We start from the raw sequence: 21,528 nt of genomic DNA on the forward strand, positions 1-21,528 counted from the left end.
AAATACGAAATACATCACTAGCTCTAGCTGTTGGTTGGGTAACAGTGGGCACCTGCTGTAACCGACGCTGTTGCCTCGCTCACCCAGAAGACCCAAGTGGCGCAACCCTTGGGCCGAATTCTCAACTCTCGAAGCGAGCATTGTTGTATTCCAACACAGAAACGTTAAGGAGCTTTGTTTCCAGATCCGTGGGATTAACTAATTGCCCCTCCCCCCGGTTTTCTCTCATCAGTACCTTTTTTTTTTTTTTGGGCTGCTCATTCTTGTGACGAGCTGAAACAGAGCCCATCGCTTCTTCGAGCCCTCGGTATCGTGAGCCCCTCGCTCGCTTGGGGTTTCGCTGCACCCCGCCGACGACCACCATGTTCCCGACTTTCACCGGCAGTTCGCGCAAGACGCGGAACGTCAACCTCAGCGGCCAGAAAACCATCAACCCTTTCACCAGCACATCATGGACGCCCAGCGCGGCTGCTGCCGGTGCTTCCAAGACAGTAGCTCAGGCCCAGGCGGAACGGTTGCAGCGGCAACAAGAGAGGGAACGGCTGAGGGCTGCCCAGCGCATCCAGAGGACATGGCGAGGCTACAGGTCGCGGCGGAACTTGCGGGCGTCCCGGCGGCAGGCTGTCGATCTGCTCTACAGCGCAGGCGGACAGGCTGACGTTGAGCGGAGAGCAGCTGAGGCAACGCCCCTGGTCCTGAGCTTGTACCAAGCCTCCAACCCTGAAGACCAACAACGGCTGTGCCTGCTAGCCCGTGACCTCCTGCAGACCCGATTCTCGTCGTTTGTATCAGGGGCCATAGAGCCACCTCGCCTGGGCAAGCTGGCCCAGATCGTGCTTTCGGCTCTTGACCGGTGAGCTAGCGGTTCGGTTTGGCTTTGGTGCAGTTGACGATAGTGCTGACTCCTGGTAATGCAGGCTCGACCCAAGCACGTCGAGTTCACAGGTCCAAGTTCTCTTGGAAAGCATTGTTGAGGTGACCAAGCTGCGGCCTCAGTTGTTGCAACCGGCGCTGGGGAGGCTGTACGGGGTCTTGGGGAGGTATTGCCGCAGTCTCGGGCCAGACTCTCAACTCCTGGACCTCGTTCGGAGTGCGGTGGGAACACCGCTTTCGAGGAAACATGTGCCTGGTATTTGCTTACCCTTTTTCCCTCGCTGGATTTAGTGCTGTAGCTGACCCATCTAGAATCTTTTACCCGGGCCGCTTATCACGAGTTCGCTGTGTCTTTCCTGACACAGCCCGACCTGTTCTTGTTCGAGTCCAACGTTGGCTCGTTTGCGGCTGATATCGACGTTGACCTTCTCTCAGACACGCTCCAGGCCGCCACGGGCATGGGTACCAAGACTGTCGGGTCTCAGGGAGGTCTCATGTGGCTGCTTTCCCACTTCATTGTTCTCCAAAAGACAAGAAAGCACCTCGTGCTACATTCGCGCTCCTTGCGAGTCCTGTATACCCTCCTGTCTGCCCTTTCGAGCCAAATCCGCGCCGCATTTGCGGCCTCCGAGGTGAAGCCTGCGGCGGTCGAGGCTGGTGACCTAGAAGCTATTCCGGAACCCATTTTGCCACCTTATGTCTCTGACAAGCTTGCCTCGCTGACTGACAGAGAAGAGATCATGGGGCTCTTCGAGAAATTTACCTCGTAAGCACCCGCCGTAGCCGATCCAGAGCTCAGCGTACTAACCGGGCTAGGGATCACGGAGGCACATCCGAATCCGAACTGGAGGATGCCGGATTCCTTGCCGGCTACATCTTGACCTTGGTCTACTGCTTCCCGACACTTGGCGACGACATTCGGATGCGGCTGTATCTCGCAGACATCCCAACCCATCAAGGGCCGCTCCCCGCCGTCCGGTTCTTTTGGAATGCCGTCAGCAAAACATCCATATTCGGCAGGATTGCGTCCGATCCTGATGCTGCCCTCGCAATCTTAAGTCAAAAGCCTGCTTCCCACGCAGACACCCCATGGGACCGCGAGTGGCGCACGATCCTCCTTTTCCTCGAGCTCTATATCTTTGTCCTCCGTCTCACCGACGACGACGATTTCTTTGGCATCCTCGGCGCGTCGAATCCAGCTGAGGGAAGGAGTACGCGTCTGCGGTCCAGCGGCCTCAACCTCCAAGAAGTGAAGCGCCTGACGACCTTTCTCAAACACCTTGGTTTCACGCTGTACTATCATGCTGCCGATTTGCTTAGTTCGACATCTTCCGCGCCGAACAACGCGAACGGCTCGTCCGCTCCTCCCTCACGGCCAAAAAGCGGCGCCGACAACAAGCGGGCAGCGAATGCCTTGTCTTTCACCCTTACCGCAGGGGTCGATTTTGAGGCGTTCAGGAACCTGGTCTCCACCGCAATGAAGATGCTTTATGAGAGAGACTCTCGACGTCAATTTCTGCCACACGAGCATTGGCTCATGACGTCAAAGTTTGACATGGAAGGCTTCCTTTCTGCCGTTGTGCTCGAGGAGCAGAGACAGCGCGAACAAGCCGAGGCCGAGGACGAAGATGAAGAGGGGAACGATTTAGACGAACAGCCCGTGACTATGTCGTCGGGCGGCCTGAGACTGTCTCGGCAAGCGCAGATGGAGAGGATCGGACTAGCGCGGAAACGGGCTGCACGGGATGTTCTCAAGGCGGCTGCGGGCCCTAAGTTGGAAATCTTGCGGAATATGCCATTTGTCATACCCTTTGACATGCGCGTTCAGATCTTTCGACAGTTTGTCTACCTTGACAAGCATCGAAGGAGAGGAGGCAACATCGATCCGGACAGGTGGAGGCTATGGGTGCTCAATCAGCACGGCGGGCCATTCGATCCCACTTCCACCGGTAGCAACATTATCGGCCGCCACCAAGCACAAATTCAGCGCGGCAGGATCTTCCAGGACGCTCTGGAATCCTTCTGGGATCTCCAGGAAGGGCTGAAAGAGCCAATACAGATTACGTTTGTCGACGAGTTTGGCATGCCCGAAGCCGGAATTGACGGCGGCGGCGTAACCAAGGAGTTTCTCACGAGCGTGACGACGGAAGCGTTTGCGCCGTCTGAGCGGCTCTTTGTCGCCAACAGCAACAATTCCTACTATCCAAACCCCTGCGACATGGATCAGACAAAGAACATGCTCCGGGAAGCACAGGTCTCGGAAGGGTCAGAAGAGTGGGCCGAAGCCATCACCTACCGCCTCCGGCAGTACGAGTTTCTTGGAAGGGTCATCGGAAAATGCATGTACGAGGGCATCCTGATCGATATCGTCTTTGCGGGCTTCTTCCTCCTCAAGTGGGCCACGTCGGCCGGCGCCGGCGACACGTACCGCGCCAACATCAACGACCTCCGCGAGCTGGACGAGGAGCTGTACCAGGGCATGCTGCGGCTCAAGAACTACCCGGGCGACGTCCGCGACCTCGACCTCGACTTCACCATCACCGACCAGGTCTCGCTCCCCGACGAGCCCCTGCGAACGGCGACCCGCAACCTCATCCCCAACGGCGAGAGCGTGCCCGTGACCAACGAGAACCGGCCGCTCTACATCAGCTACGTGGCCCGCCACCGGCTCGTGGTCCAGCCCTACGCGCAGACGCGCGCCTTCCTCCGCGGGCTGGGCATGATCATCGACCCGGGCTGGCTGAGCATGTTCAACCAGAACGAGCTGCAGCGGCTGGTCGGCGGCGACAGCTCCGAGATCGACGTCGAGGACCTGCGGCGCCACACCGTCTACAGCGGCGTGTACGCCATCGGCGACGACGGCGAGGAGCACCCGACCGTCAAGATGTTCTGGGAGGTGATGCACGGCCTCGAGGACCGCGAGCGGAGGGACGTGCTCAAGTACGTCACCAGCACGCCCCGCGCCCCGCTGCTGGGCTTCGGCCAGCTCAGCCCGCCCTTCAGCATCAGGGACGGCGGGACGGACCAGGAACGGCTGCCGAGCGCGAGCACGTGCGTGAACCTGCTGAAGCTGCCGCAGTATCGTAGCGCGGCAGTGCTAAAGAAGAAACTGCTGTATGCTGTCACGAGCGGAGCTGGGTTTGATCTGAGTTGAAGAGAAACTTGGTTTTGTGGGGGGAGGGGGGGGAGCAGGACGGATGGTGGCATATCTAGGGCGTTCATAGGGCAAATGGTCACGGATGTGTCTAAGTTGTTGGTTTGTCTCACACAAACGTTGATTTTCTTCTTCTTCTTCTTCCCCAGTACTCCAGGGCTTCCGGTAGTCCTTGATTTTAAAGTCAAGAACATATGTGTTTGCTCGTGTGCTTACTTATACTATACCACCGTTGCTAACCCCAGTAAACATGCCTTTCATTAATATCCGTCGCCTAATCCAACCCCATCCTTTTCATCCCACTCAACAGGCCAACTCGGCGGTAGATCTGCTTCCTTGGTCCCCCAAGTCCCTTCCTCCTCGCCGACCCAGAACTCCAAGGTTCCGCCCCTCAGGAAGAAGTCGTGCGTGATCCAACTCTTCGTGTACGCCTTGCCGTTGAGCCTCGCTCGTTGGATGAACTTTCTCTTGCCCGCGGGGTCGAAGCGCCTGACCTTGATGACCGCCCACTTCCCCTCCGCCCTGGCGCGGATTCTCACCTCGGGGAAGAAGGGCGTCGTCAGCAGGTAGACGTCCTGGCCGGCGACGGGGAAGAAGCCCATCATGGCAAAGGCGCTGAAGGCGCCCATGGCGCAGTCGTCGTTGCCCGGGATCCCGTTGACGGAGGCGTTGAACAGGGCGGGGATGGACTCGCGCGCAAAGTGAGTGCTCAGGGCGGGCCGGCCGGCGTAGTGGAACTGGAAGACGGGCAGGAAGCCGGGCTCGTTACCCAGGTAGGCGATACCGCTGGTGTGGAAGTAGCGCAGGCGCTCGACGAAGGCGTCGGGCCCGCCCATGAGCCGGATGAGCGTCGCCATGTCCTGCGGCACGAAGAAGCTGTACAGCCAGGGGCTCCCCTCGTACGTGTCGAGGCGCGTGTCGTAGTAGCAGCCGTGCATGTCCTGCACGGGCGAGCAGGCGCGCGTGTTCTGGTAGCGGAAGGAGCCGTTAACGAGGCGCGGCTGCATGAAGCCCACGAAGTCGGTCTGGACCGTGGCGCCGTGGGGGTCCTTGAAGATGTCGCGCTGGTGTGGGTTCCAGTAGTTGCGCCAGTTGCCGCCGCGGCGGCGGTATTTGGCGGCGTCGGCCGCGTGGCCAAGGCCTTGAGCTAGCGTGGCGATGCAGAAGTCCTCGTAGGCGTACTCGACGCCCCGGCTGATGGTGCGGCTCATTGGGCCTGTGCCGTTCCGGTCGGTGTCGTCCCAGGGGATGTAGCCAAGCTTGTGCCAGCTCACAAGGTTGCCGCGTCCCTCCAGTCCCCAGTTGGGCGGTTCGACTATTGTAGGCGTCTTGTCAGAGCGGGTTATTTCACAAGCCGATGGAAAAGAAACACACGGGGAGGGGGAGAGGGAGAGGGAGAGGGGGTCATCAACATACCTTCGGCATCAGAGACGACGGCTTCGTAAGCGGTGTCCCAGTCTATTCCTTCTGTCAAGTTCTTTACGAATGCGTCTACAATGACCACGTCGGCATTGGAGCCTCCCTGGGTGTAACCCTTGCAGAAACTCATCCGACAGTCGGGCAGTTTTCCTGCGAGAAGTGTCAAATTTGGACAATCGGCTTGGTTGTCGTCATCCAGGGGCAACACTACCTTCGTGCCGGTAGATATCAATCAGTGCACGCACCATATCCGTCTGCGCGACCGGGTCGATGATGGTCAGCAAGGGATGCTGAGCGCGGAAGGAGTCCCAGATGCAGTAGAACCTGGCCGGGTCAGCCATCCGTGCACGCATCTTTTCCGTCCCCTGTTCTCGACGGTTGAACTCACGAGTCGAAATACGGCTCCGTCGAGTTCCACAACGGGTTCTCCCCGGTGTAGTTCTGCGGCGACAGCAGGGTGCGATACAGCCCTGACCAGAAGGTCGTCTGCAGCTCCTCGCTCACCCCGGTGGCGTCGATCTCGATGGCGCCCAACTTCTCTCGCCACTGCTTCCTCGCATCGCTCTCCACTCTCTCGAAATGCCAGTCGCCCATCTCGCTCTCGGCGTTCTGGCACGCCTGGTCCATGGATATGAACGACACGCCGACCCTCGCCAGCAGCGAGTTATTCGCCGGCCGCTCAAACTGCAGCCAGGCGCCCGCCGACCCGCTGGGGATATGGAACCCGGCGCGGACCCCGTCCAGGAACTTGGGCTCCTCAGTCGCGTTGTTCGACGTGAACGTGCCCGTCCTGCGTATGGCGGCGCCCCTGAAGTCGGCACAGAAGAACGCATCGTACTTGCCCGTCCCAAACGAGGGCACGTACCTCCCCTCTCCCATGATCCTCCCGCTTTCGGGAAACACCTGGATGGCTCCCAGGCTCCGGCTGTTCATCAGGTCGACCAGGTCCACCAGCACCAGGGGCGAGTACGGCACGCCCCTTTCCACCGCCTCCGGCCTCCCCTCGGGATCACGCACCACGTCGACCCGGTCCTTGCCGGAGAACCCAAACCGGTACAGCGCGGCGTGCTGGGTGGCCGTCATCTCGGCCCGCACCGAGTTGGTCAGGTTGACGGCGAAGTAGCCCGGCGCGGCCATCGCGGAGCCGGGCACGCGGCTCGTGGGCCGGGTGATGACCGAGTAGGCGCAGCGGCGGAAGTCGTCGTCGGGGCAGCCCGGGTGGACAAAGAGCGGGAAGTTGCCCAACGAGGGTAGGCCACCGGTGCCGGAGTCGTGCATGTGGGAGAAGCCCATGATCGGGTTGGCGTCGGAGACGTAGCCGGCGGCGTTCTCGGCCGGCGAGAAGGTGTCGGCTACGGGTTTGGCCATTCCTGTTGCGGGAGAAAAGGGTGATTAGGTGCTTGTTAAGGGGCAGCGGAAAGCAGGGATCACTACTAACCATAAGGTAGCGTGGCGCCGGGGAAGACATGGCCTAGTTTCGATGCAGAGTGTGAGATGGAGACTCGTGAGGTGTTGTTGACAAGTATGTCAGAGTCGGCCGATAAGGATTAGTGGCTCACCTCCGTTGGCGGTGCCGATTAGGGGGTTGACGAAGTCCAAGACGTCGTAGTTGGGCCTGGACCGGAGAAACGGCAGCCTGATCTCCCCAACAGCCAGGTTAAACTCTGGGAACATAAGGATGAGGCAGACGCAGAACAGGGCAAGCGCGAGGATGCGGCCCCTCCGCGGTAAGCCCCGGAAGTGCAACGGCGCCGACATGGCGGCCTTGTGTTGCCGAACCGACTCTGTCGGGATCCGGGGTCTGGTTCGATATCGTCGTTCTCCCCGTCACTCACGTAGCCCGGTGTCGGTGGCCGCTCCGTCCTTCCGTTACCGAGTTGATCCTTTAAGAACGCCTCGACGCCAACATGCTCTCGCTTCCCCGGCACAGCACCAACAGGATTGGCCAATACAAAGCTGTCCTTACTTGTTCACCTGGGAAGGGCCGCCGGGTTCGAGTACCCTAGAGAGCAAACAAGAGCGTCTCGAGGATTCATGCCTCCTCAATCTGACCCGCGGTGCTTTGGCGAGAGTGGGTTTCGAAAAGGCCAGCGAAAGAGACAAACAGGTGTCCTGTGGCCTTGCCAAGCCGAGAAAACGCTGCGATACTACTTCGGGGCGAACGGTGCCGGGCGGCAAGGGGTTTGTGCAGTGGTGTTGTTACACCACGCTAGGGTATAGTTATTTGACGCCAAGCCTGCATCGGCCGATTACCCGCAGAGAGCTGCTCGGGAGCTCATTGGCGATCCCGGGGTTGGACCGATTAGCAACTTGATTTCGGCCGAGCTCCCGGTTCCAGGCGCACTTCATTTCACTTCCGGCATCAACCAGCTCCGCACCGCTCCCGCCGCTCTCCCCGTGGCAGGACCTGCTCCGTCGGCCAACGCAACCTCTCCCGGCACTCGCCGTCCGTCTCCAGCAGCTCAGCAACCCTCTCGACAATGTGTTGCCTCCAGCCCTCGATATACCATCCGTCCCGAACGGCATCGCGGTTGAGGAGCACGGCGTAATGCGCCAGGACCAGTAAGGCGCACGGCTCGCGCCTCCTGACGCACGCCACGAATTCGGGCCGCATGCGGTACAGCCAGCCAAAGACGAACTGGTTCTCGGGCGGGCCGTCGTACGTGATCTCGCCGCCCGAGCTGCCGCGGCGTCCGTAGGTGGCGGCGTAGATGCCAATGAGATTGTCCAGTGCCTGGAGGCAGCATTCTCGGGATGGGGCGGCAAGGTCAGCGGCAGCAGGACCCGCCGCGACGTAACTCCTCAGATCGTCCAGCGCAGCCTCCCAGTCGAGCCTCGGAAACCCGTCACGCAGGCAGACGGGCTGTTTAAGCGGGGTCATCGGCCGGCCCGGCTTGAAGGGGCCCATGAGCCCGGCGAACAGCACGTCCGGGCTAAAACCCTCGCGCATGAGCCGGACCCCATGGACAAAGGGCATCCAGCTGCTTGCGGAAGGCGGAGAGCTAAGTGCAGAATCACAGGTGTCGTCGTCGCTGACGGCGCAGACGAGCAGGTCGCTGCGGCTTGTTGGGCCGGCCGCAAAGGTGCAGTAGCTGGTCAGAATTGCGCCGAGGTACAGGGCGCCGCAGTTGTTGGGACCTGGATGCGAGATCTGCGCTGAGAATCCCGACAGGCCGGCCGTGAAGTGCTGGCGGGCGAGGGAGAGGTAGACGGCGCTGTTCCGGCGCGGTAGCTGGGCGTTGGTGCTGACGTCTACGTCTTCGTCGTCGTCTGCGTTTTCGCTCCCTTGCTCATCCCGCTGCCCGACAAGGTAGGCCAGGTGAAATGCGGCCGCCGCGAAGATGAGATGGAGGACAAACGGATGGCCTAGGCCTATCTGCGCCGCGTTGCGTGTCCAGAACCGGTACAGTTCCCGGTTCTCAGCGCCGCAGAAGGTCTCGGCTGTTTCGGTGACGAAGTGGAGGAGCAGCTCAGCATTGTCCAGGTTGATGTGCGCCGAGGGGGGGGCATCCACGGGAACAGGACTGGTGGGAGCCGTGTCTGGGGATGCTGCCGCAGAAGTCGAGCAGGACCTTGAACAGTCAGGCGCCCATACCTTCCGAGGCCGACCCCGGCCTCGGCGAGTGGTCGGGGCCGCGCAACGCTCGACGCGCGCCCCATCGGGAACGAGATCGCAGGGTAGACCGAAGCTTACGCAGTTGCTGCACGGTTTCTCTTCGTTGCACTGGATGGCGCCGTCAGTAAGAACTTTGGCATGGGTTCCTCTTTTTACCCAAAGGGGAAAAAAAAGAAAAAGAAGAAAAATACCGGCAGTTTCCGACCGACCTTTACTTTCCGGCGTTTGCAGAAACCGCAGCGGGCACGAGATTTTCTGTGCGGCCGGATGGACCTTCTCGTCGACGGCGATGACGCAGTTCCCATGGCTTGGGATGTGGATGCGCTGGCTCGGTAGTCTTTTTTTTTTTTTTCGGACTTTGGATGCGAAAAATCGGTGGAGAGTCATGAACGGAGCATGTAGATGCAGTATTGTTTGTATGTATGTACAAGGAAGGTAGGCGCACCTTTGCTCCTCCTCGTCTGCCTCGGGGGACTTGCGCGTTCGTCCTCGCCTTCAGTATAAGCAGCGGGCCGCCCCGCCCTGCATGACGCGGCCTCTACCCGCGCCAAGGGAACCCCAGCGTTGGCCTCCAGGATTGCCATCTCTCTAGGACATGCGACCCTTGTCGAAACAGCATCAGATCTCGGACCTACTAGGATAATAATAAATGCGAAAAATGTCCATTTTTCGGACCCTCAAGATCGAAGGTCAGTTGCTGTCGTCCACTAAATACGTTCAACATAGTTAACTCCAATCCCTCTTACTCCTTACATATTAGAATACCCTTTTCGACTTGCCCTCGAGTGAACTATCGTCCATCATGCTGGAGAAGAAGAAAAAAACATTCCTCTTACTTTACCTCCCTGGGGCTCTTTTCCATCACCCAGCCCCGTCTCATCACCAACTCTCCCTTGCCCCCCCATATCTGGGATCTTTACTGAGCACGCGGCTAACTAAGCCTTGGACATCGCCTGACGATGGCCCTCAATGACGGACCCCCCTTCGGCCCTGTGGTCAACGGAACCATGGTGGTCGTCTTCTGGGAGTACCGTCCCAGCAACGTAGCCGCCTACCTCTTCCTCGCCCTCTTCTCCCTCGCCTTGCTGGGCCACCTCGCCTGGTTCGTCTGGCTCCGCGCCTGGTCCTTCATTCCTTTCCTCCTCGGCGGAATCTGTAAAAAACCGTCCCCTCCTACCCCACCCCCTTAGAAGACGCAAGACCAACACCCTTTCCCCCCCCTCCTCTAACCACCCAAATGCCTTAGGCCAGATCTTTGGCTACCTCGAGCGCGCCGACGCCCACACCAACCCGACCACCCTCCGGCCCTGGATTCTCCAAAACATGCTGCTCCTCGTCTCTCCGCCCCTGCTGGCCGCGACCCTCTACGTCTCCCACGGCCGCGTCGCCACGGCCCTCCTCCACGGCACCGGCGCCGGCGCCGGCACCAACTCCGACAAGGAGCAACACTCTCGCCGTCGCCGGCACCGCGGCTGCTGCTGCTGCACGAGGCGTTGTTGCACCCCGACGTGGACAAAGGTCTACATCCTCGCCGACGCGACCGCCGTCGGCACCCAGCTGATCGGCACCGTGCTGCCCGCGAGCGGCACGGCCGAGGCGGCGCGGCTGGGCGCCGTCGTGGTGCTCGTCGGCCTGCTGGTTCAGCTCGTTGCCCTGGGCGTCTTCCTCGGCCTCGACTGCGGCCGGCTGCACGCGCGCCTGCGGCGGGACCCGAGCGCGTCGCGGGCCATGCTGGCCGACCCCGGCGTCAACTGGCTCGGGTACTTGGTCGTCATGGAGGTGGCCGCCGCCATGATGGTCGTCAGGAGCGTCGTGCGGGGCGCCGAGTATCTCGAGGGACAGGGCGGGGTCGTGATGGGCCATGAAGTGTTTGTCTATGTGTTTGACGCGCTGCCCATGCTGGTGGTCATGGTGGGCTTTTTGCTGCTGCACCCGTCGAGGTTGGTAAGGGAAGTGAGGAGGTTGGAGGAGAAGGGGTGGGCCGCAAGGGGGGAGACGGCGGGGATGGGGGAGTTGCTTGAGTTGAGGGGAGGTAGTCGTGGGTGAATCCTGCTTAGCAAACAATGTTGCAGACAGACAAAGCGTCTTGAGCTCTTGTTGCTCGGGCGGTACGGTAAAGACAAAATCCTTCTGTGTGGAAACTTTGGACAATAACAAGGGCCGGTTGATTCTGGAATATTGGTCGTTTCTCTCTCAAGGATACTTGCAGGAGCTGATAAGGACCCTCTGTAGGCTGGTTCCGTATAAACAAAAAAAAAAAAAAAAAAAAAAAAAAAAAAAAAAAAACTAGGATCGAAAACTGTGTGTCTCCTCCCGACTGGGTATCATACAGTGATGCGACAAGAAAAAGAAACCTGATGCGGGCACTAGATTGACAGCTGGGTGATCAATCCTTTGCCCAAGGCGCCTTCGTCACGGTATATTGATTACTGGCTGTGCCCGGGGTGCCCCGCGCAAACGTTGTGGGCGGAGGCGGCCCGGTGTCCGGGACTCCTCCCCTCGGCGCCGTCGGCGCTGAGCTCACCCCTCTGGTCCATGGTGCCCTAGAATACGGGATTCCCGGCCCCGGCGGCACACCGGGTGCGGCACCGGGCATCTTTGTTGCCTCTGCCCAAGGGGCAGTGGTTCCTGACCCGCCCCCAGCAGCGGGAGGGTTGACGGTGCTGCTCGGCTGGCTCGCCAGATGAACGGAATGGGCCGGCACGGCCGCCTCCGGATCTGGGTCCCACGAGAACAGCGAGCCGAATGGAAAGTGCTGAACAATGGGGAACTTGGAAAGAACCTCGGCGTTGAACATCTTGATCATGCCCTTATTGATCTTACCCCAGCCGTCCTTGATGCCCGAGATGTCGAACAAGATCGGGCTGTGTTCCCAAAAGGGGCCTTTCTTGACGTCGTTGATGAAGCCGATGGCCGAGAAATACATGTTTGACTCGCGGTGCAGGTCAACCGAGGCCGGTTTCACCACGTCTGAGGGCCGCGGGGCGCCCGGGACGGAGCCTTCCAGCGGCATGGGCTCGGACTCGGTGATGGGACGGGCGAGCTGCGCCGAGCCGAAGATGTACGGCAGAAACGAGTGGTCGTCGAGTCCCCACACGCCGTGAGAACCCGCCGGCTCGAGGTTGTAGGTCAGAATCAGCCGCCGTACGACCTTCAGGTACCTGTCTCGAAATCAGCATACCGGACATTATGAGCTCGATAAAGAAGAAGGTGGGAAGAGAGAAGAACAGAGGAAACTTACGGTTCCAAAACCCCCAACACCAAACTCCTCTCCGCCTCCCCATCTTCCCTCTCCCTGCCCTGTTCATCCCGAAAAGCGCCCAGCTTCCACAGACAGCCAAGGAACGCAAGGAAACTTAGCTCGTGGCCCGTGCCGTAATCCAGTCTCTGCGCGCTCCCGAACCCCCCCAAGAAGTAGGCCTTGACCTCTTCCACAACGCCGTCCCCCCACGCCTCCCGCACGGCATCTGGCAGGCAGCCCCTCAGCAGCTCCTCCGCCCGCCCCTCCAGGATGCCGTACCAGCGCCGGAAGCTCACGTTCCCGAACCGCCTGGGCCCCTGCTCGGGCGGCGCCTCGTCGATCATGGCCTCCACCGCCCGCAGCATCTCGCGCAGCCGGACGACGGCCTCCGGGTCGGCGGGGCGGGGCGCGTCGAGGGGGAAGGTGCGGACCTTCGCTCCGTGCTTGCTGTTGGCTCTGCTGCCTGCGGTGGCATTCGTCGCGGTGGAGCTGCTCTCGGCGGGAGGATCAGAGGGCGGCGCTTCCTTGCGCGGGCAGAGGGCGCGGTTGAGCTGCAGGATGAAGATGCCGATGTCGCGGTAGGCGAGGGACGAGAGGAAGTGGGAGAGGTCGGCGCCGCTGTTGATCTTCTTGGACGGGGTTTGGAACGGGTGGGTTTTGGAAGGGGATAGGACGGCGAGGCGCGGATGGGAAGTTGCTTGCGTCGGCGCTGCCGATTGCGAAGAGCTTGTTGTTGCTTTGGTTGGCGGCGGTGGAGGATCCATCGTCGAGAACTGGTTGATGCGATGGTCTCAACCGTCGATGGTGCGAGGTATTTGGGGGTGGTTATTGATGAGAGTTTCAGACTTTGGGTTTCGTTTGTCAGAGGGTCGAATAGGTACTCCGTGCTTACGGAGGTACAGTACAGTACCTCGTCCAGGAGGTGCTGTGGAGGAAGTGCAAGCTCCAGCAGGGGCATGCACAGCGGCCCCGCTGTCGTCATGGCGGGGTCGGTGGAAGCTGAAGGAGTTTCAACGATAGTGGGGCGCCGGGAGAAAACAGAGGGGTTGCCTCCACTCAGCTTGCATCAGGTATGTACGGATTACAGCATGTACATACATACATACATACCTAAAGTGCTATGTGTATGTACAGTACGGTACACACATACAGTATCGTACCTCTAGACCTGCTTCCCTAATGGATTACATACGTTTGATACCACAGTAGCTAACCAAACAGCGTCGATTTGTCGCTAGAGCCGTCTTTGTTCTTGCTTGCAGAACCTCCGCCGGTCTGGTGGTCACCAGATTCCAACTTCCCGTCGGCCTCGCTTGCATCACTTTCCCTTCCTAATAATAAACAAAAAAAAAGCCCTGAGTGTGTCGGCTGCGGAGAAAGGAAGACTAGGACGACAAAGATTATGCGACAAGATTTTGCGTATGACCAAAGCAACCCTATCGGGCGCATGCATATCTCGCCTGCTTAAGCGTCTGGACGTCTCACGCCTCACCCGCATTCCCATTCCCATTCCCGCCCCAATCCCCATCTCCGTTCCCATCTTCGCCCATGCCCGCCTCCCTACTTTCCTGCCAGAACCCCTTCCCGTAACTCACCAGGATCTCCTCGCCCCTCGCGATTCCGACCGTCCTTGCCCGCCCCGTCGCCCTCTTGCTCGCGGGGAGCACGAACACAGCCATGCACCGCTCCCCCGTCCGCGGGTCCCACGCGGTCCGGAACTCGGCGTTGGGCCTCTTCTTCTTTTTCTCGTTGCTGTTGCTGTTGCTGTTGTTGTTGCTGTTGTTGCCCCCGCGGTCCGGCACGCCGCGGTAGTCGTTGACGAAGCGCGCCTCGTTGCCCATGCGCGCCGCGTCCACGGCGAGGTCCGCGTCCCGGTCCAGCCAGAGATCGTAGTCGGACCGCGCGTAGTCGTATCCATCGTCAGCGTTGTCGTCGTCGTCATGATGATCAGCATTTTCGCCATTTCCGCCGCCGCCGTTTCTGCTATTGCCGTTGGCGGAAGGGCGGCGGCCAAAAGGCGGGGTGCCGATGTGGACCTCGCCCAGGTACGGGAGGATCAGTTCACCCGGGGCGAGATCGCGGGTAGCAAAGAGGCCCGCCTGGCCGTGGGCGGGGTCTGATGGATATTATTTTGATTAATGTTTAATATTCCGGATCCGGTTTGAGAGAGTGTGTGGGACAGCAGACCTACGGTTCGGATCTGTGATCGGGGTGATGCGGACCGACGGACACGGCCCCGTCTTTAGATGACGGGGAATCTCCGGGAGCGGGTCCAATGCGTCTGCCGGCCGGGTGCGGAGGGCCCGGAGGTGGGTCGGGGTCAAGTACGGTGAGTAAGCGGGCCGCGTGAGGTAGGGGATGTGAGAGGGCCAATTCTCAGGGACAGGGGATGTCGCGGATGCTTGCGCTTGACGCTTTTCTCCCATTGTTGCCAGATTCTTCCAAGTGTGCTTTTTAACAGCAACTCGAGTCTCCTTCTATGACAGGGGAGAGTTGCGTTGTTCCGGTGTCCGCTATTGGGAGGAAGCAAAACTGACTTGATGGTGGGGATTCTTGGCGAAATTTTGCTGGGTTCTGTAAGTGGGCGCTTTGGCAGCTGTTTTGAAGACTGGAACCGGATGGGCAGCGCGCAGACAAGAACCGCGAGACGGACTTGAGCGCATATTTGCTTCTTCTCATGGAACTGACAATCCACCGTGCCTGAATAAGGTGCGTACTATTACTACCTTTGGGCAACACCTATTCCACAATGAACCCGCCACCCCCGCCATCATCGTCTTCGTCCGGCACAAAAAAGCCGCCGCCCCCTATATCATCCTCACTTTCATCCTGAATGCCCACGTGATCTCCCTCCTCTTTCTCATTCACCACCTCTTTACCCTTCCCTTTCCCCTCTGTTTTACCACCCCCTGTCTCTGCCTCTGCCTCTGCCTCCGCCTCTGCATCTACCCCGGCCCAGATCCTCTCCCTGATCCTCAGGCCCTTCAAGAACGTACTCCACATCCTCAGCGCCCGCCTCGATCTCCTCTCCTGCTCCTCCTCGGCCTCCATGTCCGATAGCCCCTGGATGACGGCCCAAACCGCGTCCGCCGCCTCCTCGGGCACGACGACCCCGTCCAGCACGGCCGTGCCGTGCCGCCCCCGGAACTCGAACCCGGTCAGCGCGGGCGCGTAGTCGACCCCGAGGATGAAGGCGGCCTGCGCGGCCCGCGGGTGCCGCACGTGCGCTCCCCCCCGGGGCAGCATGCTCGGCACGTACAGGTCCAGGTTGCCGAACTTGTTCTTGGGCACTCTCCCGCCCACCACCGGCGGCGCCACGTACTCGTCCGTCTGTTCCAGCATGTAGAGCGGCGTGAACCCGCTGGCCGCGTCTCCAAACAACCCCACCCTATCCGGATCGTCATCGTCTTCATCGTCGTCATCGTCGTCGAAGAAGAAGTCGTCGCCGTCACGGTGTGGGCCACCCCTCCTCCCCTCCCTCTTCCGCTTCCGCCTCGGCAGGCTCTTGACCGGCTCCTCCCCATCCCGCACGACCCTCCCCATCCGGTACCACCGCTCGCGGCTCCTCACGACACGCACGTCCCGTCGCCGGTAGATCCGCTCCACTGTGGCGGCCTTCCCGCCCCCGCCGGCAGAGACCCGGATGGTCCCGCTGGGCTCTGCCCCGGGCGCGAGCGCTTCGTGCCGGCGCAGGTGCCGCTCCAGCGCGTACACAGGGTGGTCCTTGAGGTCGGCCACGTTGCGCGGCATCGGCTCGCGCGCCTCGGCCGCCGCAAGCTCGGTGAGCTCGATCTGATCCAGGTCGGTCGGGACCGGACGGTTATATCGCCGGAGGAGGCGGCGGTACCAGCGGGGGCCGGGAGCGGGATCCCTCGTCGGGTCGCTGGGGTGGTAATTGGACGGAGCCGTGGTGAGGGTGGGGTTGTCGATGCGGTGTTTGCGCGTCTTGGACGTGTAGGCTTTGGCGTAGCGCCGGGTGACGTCGCGGGCGCTACCGTCGGCCTCGAAGGCAATGGCGTAGGCGAGAGAGTTGAGGGCGTCGGACGCCGGTGGCTCGAGCGCGTGGGGCTTCCACTGCGTGCCGGTCACGAGCGGGTCAACCGGGTGCCAGCTCTGGTGGGCGGCGTCCAGGACCTCGACCCAGTAGACAGGGAACGGCGACTCGCCGCGAATGGTTCGGGGGCCCTGGGCGCCGGACGAGGAGGGCGAGTGGGAGGGTGCGGTGACGGACGGAACGCGATAACCGGTGGCGTGCGGGTGGCCCAACCGTCGACGAGCAGAGGGCGTTGTTGCGCCGGCGTGGAACTCGGGGAACTTTGTCTCGTGCTTTGCTACCGCTGCCGCATAGAGCTCGGCCTTGGATGGTTGCTTCTGAGGTGTCTGCGCCTGCCGTTGTCGCGGCATCGTAGGGGCACCAGAGACAAAAGACAGAGGTTGGAGGGAACAGACGAGCCGGGCTTCAACGCCGACAGAGCGGAGCAGGGCACAAAACAGCTGGGCACCGACGTCGCGGGAACCTTGTAACGTCCGGGCTGCTTCGATAAAATCGCTCTTCTCCAGGACGGTGTCGATGTCGTCTGGAAGTTGGTACTATCGGGTGAGCGTATTAGCCTAGCCCCGGGGAGGTGTAGGCGGCCACTACGTACATTCTTCAGCTGCTCTTCATCTTCGGCCCACAGCGCCCTCCACAATCCCCTCTCGGTGATGGTAAATTTCAGCCTGAATAGATCTTTCGCCTCCTGGAGACCCCTCCTCAACGACTCTGAGCGCCCGAACTGATTCAGACTGGCCCTGGGTAGCAGGGCTGCTACCGTCTTCTGCGGCAGTAATGGCCGGAGGGCGTCCTGGACTTGGCAATCGTTACACCATCGGTTCCTGAGCTCCACGTGTGCTAGCAGACAGACCAGATGCACCTTGTGGATCTCGAGACGGCGCGCCTTCTCTTCCCTGCTGATGGCCTTGCGCCGGTCCGGGCGGGGGGGGCCCGCGGCCGCCATGTGAGCGGAGAGGTCGAGACTCAGCTCCTGAGATTTCCTCTCCGGTGTTGCTGCCGACGACGCCGCGGGCTCGATGACTACATCTTCAAAGTCGATGTCGTCATCTTCATCCTCGTCGTCCGACCTCGTTATGGTCTGTACGGTGGGCGTCGGCAGCATGACATTCTCAAATTGGATGTCATCGCCAGTCGTGGTGCCGGCGACATCGCTGCCGGGTTCCCTGGTTGTAACTCTGGTGGCGGTGCTGGCTGCTGGCGTGCTGGTTTTGGCAGGTGCCCGTTCCCCCGGACGCCTGCGTTTCAAGGGCCGTTCGGTGGCGCCGGCAGCATTCTGTGAACGAAGCTCAGCTCGGGCCTCGGCTACCATCTGCCGATAAACGTCGGGAACGGCAGCCTCTGCGCCTGCGGCTGTTCGCCTCGCCGCGCTCTGCGATGCTGCCCTCGTGCTTGATCGCGTCGCTCTCGGGCTGCTACCCGTCGGCGCGTTTCTTTTTCTGCCGGCCATCGTCTGGTGCCGGGACGAAGGCAGCGTCTTCGTCACATTCAGGTGCGCACCATATGTGCAAGATCGCTACGAGGAAAGCACAGGTCGAGCCGAGAGAGCGTCTGACGCGGTTTCCTCACGAAGTCACGTGCACGACATTCTAGCGTACCAAGTCAGGTAATTGCACTAGTTAAAATTGCGAGGAAGTCGGTTGGTCTTTCTCCCGCTTAGTTACTGCGTACAAGCTCGGTTGCTCGAAGCTGCCTTCACGTTTGCGAGCTTTGGGAGTTCAAGGATTGCACCTGAACCCGGAAGCTTCCATGGGAGAGCCGAGACGCTCAGTTCCAGGTTGTCAAGGTAAAGCTGCGAAGTACTGGAGCCCGAAGGCTAATCCTGTGAGACAGCCAGCAAGCCGCCACAGACGTCAACAATTATACACTATAACTGAAATGACTAGCCCAACGGCTCGCCAAGCCGAGACCACCACCCCATCTTATCCTATACACTAGCCGCCACCGGCTCAACCGCCGTTTCCAGGCTCATCCGGGCCCTCAATATGACCATGCAACCAGTTGAAAAGTGGGGACGAGCTCGTTCAACGCAAGAGAGAACACAAAATCATCCCGGACATCGATAACATGGGAAAGAGACCGCTTCATCACTCGGACCATCAATAACAACCCATTCTCTTCCTCCTCCAAATGTCTCACGTGCCGGGTGACATGCCTGGGGACATGCCGGATGACAGGTCTGGTGACATGCCCGGTAATACCCCCGGCGGAATGCCCGATGACACACCCGGTGACATGCCCCATGTCTCGGCCCTTCCACCGCCACCAAGTTCCCCCGCTTGCGGCTTGTCTCCCCCGGATCCCGCGGCGGACCAGGACCAGGACCCGGACCTTGCAACTGTTCCCGGCCGCGCCCAGGCCCAGGTCCCCGCTCCTGCCGCATCTGCCGCATCCCTCGCGGCGAGCGGGTTGCTCTGGGCCGTCCCGGACGCGGGATGATCCTGCTGCAGCCTCGCGCTGCAGTCGTAGCACAGCGACTGGACGTCGACAAACTTCTCAGTCCCGTCCGGCCCGAAGCACCCGCTGCCCAGCGAGTTGCAGCGCTCGACCTTTCTGAACCCGACGTGCCCGCACGTGAAGCGGTTCTTCCACTCGAAGCACATAGTTCTCTGTCTTGATTCCTTTCTTTTTTTCTCCTCTTTCTTTCTCTTGTCCTCTTCTTCTGCCCCTTGTATTGTGTAAGCAATGAGGCGATTTGGCCTACCTCAGCTGGCGCCGGCGCCGGCACGGAAGCGTTTTGTTGATGTGCTGAGGTGCTTGAATGGGCGGCTCGCTTTAGCAAGGAGGGCCACGCAATGGAAAAGCAAGTTCCAAGGGAGACCGTGGCACAAAGCGGTTCAGCGGTCGAGTTTTAATGCAAGGAAAGAATACCGATTTCCCACAAACGGATATGGCACATATCGACAAAGGCAAATTCACATGTCGATAGTAGTCAGGCACCGTTTTCAAGCTCTTGATGTGGACCCTTCTAGACTGCCCAGTGGCGTGACTGGACGTGGGGGAAGGCCACGGCATTCAGCCGCACAAGGTGTGTATGCACTGGAGGATGTATGTATGTACGAACATACATACATCCTCCGTACATGCCCAGGAATCCGTACTGACTGGGTCAGGGTCCTTGAAGAAACAGGTTGTCCAAGAAAAGGGACAAGTGTGACGTAGGGCCCATTTACGGTGTGCCTAACCTGCGGCGCGCCATGTACTAGTATATTTGCTACCGGCCACCATTCGCAACTGGCTCGCAGAGAAGCGATTGAGAGTTAAGACTAGGACATGGGTTTGTGGTAGTTCGGCGGGGAGAGAGGGCTGTACATACTGTACAGAGCCGTTCCCCCCCCCCAGCCCAGGGAAGGAGTATAAGTTGAATTGTTACTTCTCTAATACCTTGCAGTTACATGCCATCCAAGTTGAGGAGAGCCCGGGGTATATCACCGTATAAGTACAGTATACATAATACAACGCAGCCATGCTGCTAGTAAGCACTGAGCGAGGCCAAGGACATTTAAAACTGGCCTAATGGCTCTTCTCAGCGGCGTTCTTCAGAAGCTTCTGGCTTATCGCCCCGGTCTGCACGCGGGAAGGGTTCTGCAAAGCTTTCTGCACCAGGGCCTGCGTGGCCTTGGGCATCCGCAATCGGTGGCCCGCAACAAGAGCTCCCGTCAACAGGGCAAGTGCACCGGCTTGGTGAGCAGCGGCAAGCGAGATGGGGACCAAGTACAGGAGAGTAGTGATGCCGAGCGTAACCTGCGTCAGGGCCAGATGCAGGAGGCCGGTGACGCCCTTGCGCACGTCCTTGGGCATCGCAGCCTTGACGCGGCCTGTCCGGCTGTAGAGAAAGAGGGCAACGACGGCAGCAAAGGTAGTCGTGGCGAGGATGCGATGGTCGAGCTGGACGAGCGAGGGGTTCTCGAGCATGTTGCGCCACCAGAGGTCGGAGCCATCCTCCTTGCGGCTGTAAAACTTGTCAAACAGCTCGGATTTGGGGGGCGTGAGCCCGGTGCCCATCATCGGAAACTCGTTGTAGATGAGACCGGCGTCGAGACCTGCGACCAGGGCGCCTGAGAGGACGGTGGTGAAGATGAGCACCGTCAGGCCGGCCACAGATCTGCGAAGCACGTTCAGGGCGGGCGACTTCAGCGCGGCAATTGCCTTGGCAGCGGCTTCGGGATCCCGGAGGAGGCGGTGCGTACGGAGCACTCCGAGGCCGGAGAGAAGCATCCATGAGTAGCAAACGACGGCGGTCGCGAGGTGAACGGTCAGGCGGTATTGGCTGACCCGGGGATGGGAACCAGGAGCAAACAGATCATCCTTCAGGCCGGACTTTACCATCCACCACCCGATGAATCCCTGGAACCCGATAAGCGCCGAGATGCCGACCAAGTTGACAGCCATCCGGGGGGTTACCCGACGGCGAGCAATGAAGTAGATGGTCGGTAGCACAAAGGTGAGGCCGACGATGCGACCCCAGAGACGATGGGTCCACTCCATAAAGTAGATCTTCTTGAACTCGGCCAGGTCCATGTGCGGGTTGAGCAGTTTGAACTCCGGGGAGGCGCGGTACTTGTCAAATTCGGACTGCCAGTCGGCATCGGACATGGGCGGCAGAGAGCCCGTGACGGGTTTCCATTCCGTGATGCTCAACCTGCGGCATGGTTAGACTCCCAAAAAGAGAAGCCAGATGCGGGAAGGCCACATACCCAGACTCTGTCAACCTAGTCAAGCCCCCGAAGATCACAATGCCGAAGACGCTCACGGCGCTGCCCACGAGCCAGTAGCCCACGACCTTTGCATTGGTTTCTGGGAATGACGAGGACCGACCAGAACTCTGGGAAGGAGCCGATGGTGCTGCGGGCTTCGCAGACTCCGCAAGCTTGCTGCTCAGCGACGCAACGGGACTCTTTGACTCGGCTGTTGCTGTCGAGGCATAACTCCTCCGAACAGCTCTCGAGAGCTGCAGGACTCGGGACGGAGAGGCCGGAACCCGCCGTCGCCAACAGGGGCCGCAGGCCAGAGGCACCCGAGAAAGGTTCGCAGAGGCTCTACGTAGGCCGAGCTGGAAGAAGGCCATTTCTCTGGCTTGCGCCGGTGGCGGTTGCTGTTTGGGAGCTGCTTTCGGTCCCGAAGCTCACATCGAACCGGAGATTCGAATGCTCGGCACCCTGTAAAATCCGCCA

General features: G+C 60.3%; 9 protein-coding genes across 9 annotated transcripts; 2 read left to right on the forward strand and 7 right to left on the reverse strand.

Moving 5' to 3' along the window:
* The first annotated feature begins 154 nt into the window (after positions 1 to 154).
* Positions 155 to 4,157, forward strand: MYCTH_2306968 (uncharacterized protein). Its single transcript, XM_003664246.1, has 4 exons — positions 155 to 853; positions 918 to 1,129; positions 1,186 to 1,639; positions 1,690 to 4,157. Exons 1-4 carry the CDS (start codon positions 363 to 365, stop codon positions 4,025 to 4,027), a joined length of 3,495 nt encoding a protein of 1,164 aa, XP_003664294.1. The 5' UTR covers positions 155 to 362; the 3' UTR covers positions 4,028 to 4,157.
* Positions 4,158 to 7,003, reverse strand: MYCTH_2306973 (glycoside hydrolase family 92 protein). Its single transcript, XM_003664247.1, has 5 exons — positions 6,885 to 7,003; positions 5,835 to 6,816; positions 5,658 to 5,770; positions 5,444 to 5,596; positions 4,158 to 5,342 (listed from the first exon to the last, which is right to left on the reverse strand). The coding sequence occupies exons 2-5, from the start codon at positions 6,812 to 6,814 to the stop codon at positions 4,288 to 4,290; spliced, it is 2,301 nt and encodes a 766-aa protein (XP_003664295.1). The 5' UTR covers positions 6,815 to 6,816; positions 6,885 to 7,003; the 3' UTR covers positions 4,158 to 4,287.
* A 781-nt stretch (positions 7,004 to 7,784) lies between these two features.
* MYCTH_2306976 (uncharacterized protein) lies at positions 7,785 to 9,542 on the reverse strand. Its single transcript, XM_003664248.1, has 2 exons — positions 9,272 to 9,542; positions 7,785 to 9,170 (listed from the first exon to the last, which is right to left on the reverse strand). Exons 1-2 carry the CDS (start codon positions 9,365 to 9,367, stop codon positions 7,809 to 7,811), a joined length of 1,458 nt encoding a protein of 485 aa, XP_003664296.1. The 5' UTR covers positions 9,368 to 9,542; the 3' UTR covers positions 7,785 to 7,808.
* Positions 9,543 to 9,653: 111 nt separating this feature from the next.
* MYCTH_2306977 (uncharacterized protein) lies at positions 9,654 to 11,226 on the forward strand. The gene is made up of 2 exons (XM_003664249.1): positions 9,654 to 10,217; positions 10,314 to 11,226. The coding sequence occupies exon 2, from the start codon at positions 10,386 to 10,388 to the stop codon at positions 11,106 to 11,108; it is 723 nt and encodes a 240-aa protein (XP_003664297.1). The 5' UTR covers positions 9,654 to 10,217; positions 10,314 to 10,385; the 3' UTR covers positions 11,109 to 11,226.
* Positions 11,227 to 11,305: 79 nt separating this feature from the next.
* On the reverse strand, positions 11,306 to 12,672 carry MYCTH_2306978 (uncharacterized protein). Its single transcript, XM_003664250.1, has 2 exons — positions 12,304 to 12,672; positions 11,306 to 12,223 (listed from the first exon to the last, which is right to left on the reverse strand). Exons 1-2 carry the CDS (start codon positions 12,666 to 12,668, stop codon positions 11,449 to 11,451), a joined length of 1,140 nt encoding a protein of 379 aa, XP_003664298.1. The 5' UTR covers positions 12,669 to 12,672; the 3' UTR covers positions 11,306 to 11,448.
* A 1,169-nt stretch (positions 12,673 to 13,841) lies between these two features.
* Positions 13,842 to 14,690, reverse strand: MYCTH_2025957 (uncharacterized protein; the record flags this gene model as incomplete). The annotated part of the gene is made up of 2 exons (XM_003664251.1): positions 13,842 to 14,419; positions 14,495 to 14,690. Coding segments are annotated over 2 exons (774 nt in total), but the record flags the coding sequence as incomplete, so codon positions are not given.
* Positions 14,691 to 14,918: 228 nt separating this feature from the next.
* On the reverse strand, positions 14,919 to 18,095 carry MYCTH_2306980 (uncharacterized protein). The gene is made up of 2 exons (XM_003664252.1): positions 16,950 to 18,095; positions 14,919 to 16,893 (listed from the first exon to the last, which is right to left on the reverse strand). The coding sequence occupies exons 1-2, from the start codon at positions 17,457 to 17,459 to the stop codon at positions 15,043 to 15,045; spliced, it is 2,361 nt and encodes a 786-aa protein (XP_003664300.1). The 5' UTR covers positions 17,460 to 18,095; the 3' UTR covers positions 14,919 to 15,042.
* A 295-nt stretch (positions 18,096 to 18,390) lies between these two features.
* MYCTH_2306982 (uncharacterized protein) lies at positions 18,391 to 19,043 on the reverse strand. Its single transcript, XM_003664253.1, has one exon. It carries the CDS (start codon positions 18,955 to 18,957, stop codon positions 18,490 to 18,492), a length of 468 nt encoding a protein of 155 aa, XP_003664301.1. The 5' UTR covers positions 18,958 to 19,043; the 3' UTR covers positions 18,391 to 18,489.
* Positions 19,044 to 19,530: 487 nt separating this feature from the next.
* MYCTH_2306984 (uncharacterized protein) lies at positions 19,531 to 21,507 on the reverse strand. Its single transcript, XM_003664254.1, has 2 exons — positions 21,052 to 21,507; positions 19,531 to 20,996 (listed from the first exon to the last, which is right to left on the reverse strand). Exons 1-2 carry the CDS (start codon positions 21,420 to 21,422, stop codon positions 19,868 to 19,870), a joined length of 1,500 nt encoding a protein of 499 aa, XP_003664302.1. The 5' UTR covers positions 21,423 to 21,507; the 3' UTR covers positions 19,531 to 19,867.
* Positions 21,508 to 21,528: the final 21 nt, after the last annotated feature.

The sequence above is a fragment of the Thermothelomyces thermophilus genome, chromosome 4, assembly GCF_000226095.1.
Source record: "Thermothelomyces thermophilus ATCC 42464 chromosome 4, complete sequence".
Lineage (NCBI taxonomy): Eukaryota > Fungi > Ascomycota > Sordariomycetes > Sordariales > Chaetomiaceae > Thermothelomyces > Thermothelomyces thermophilus.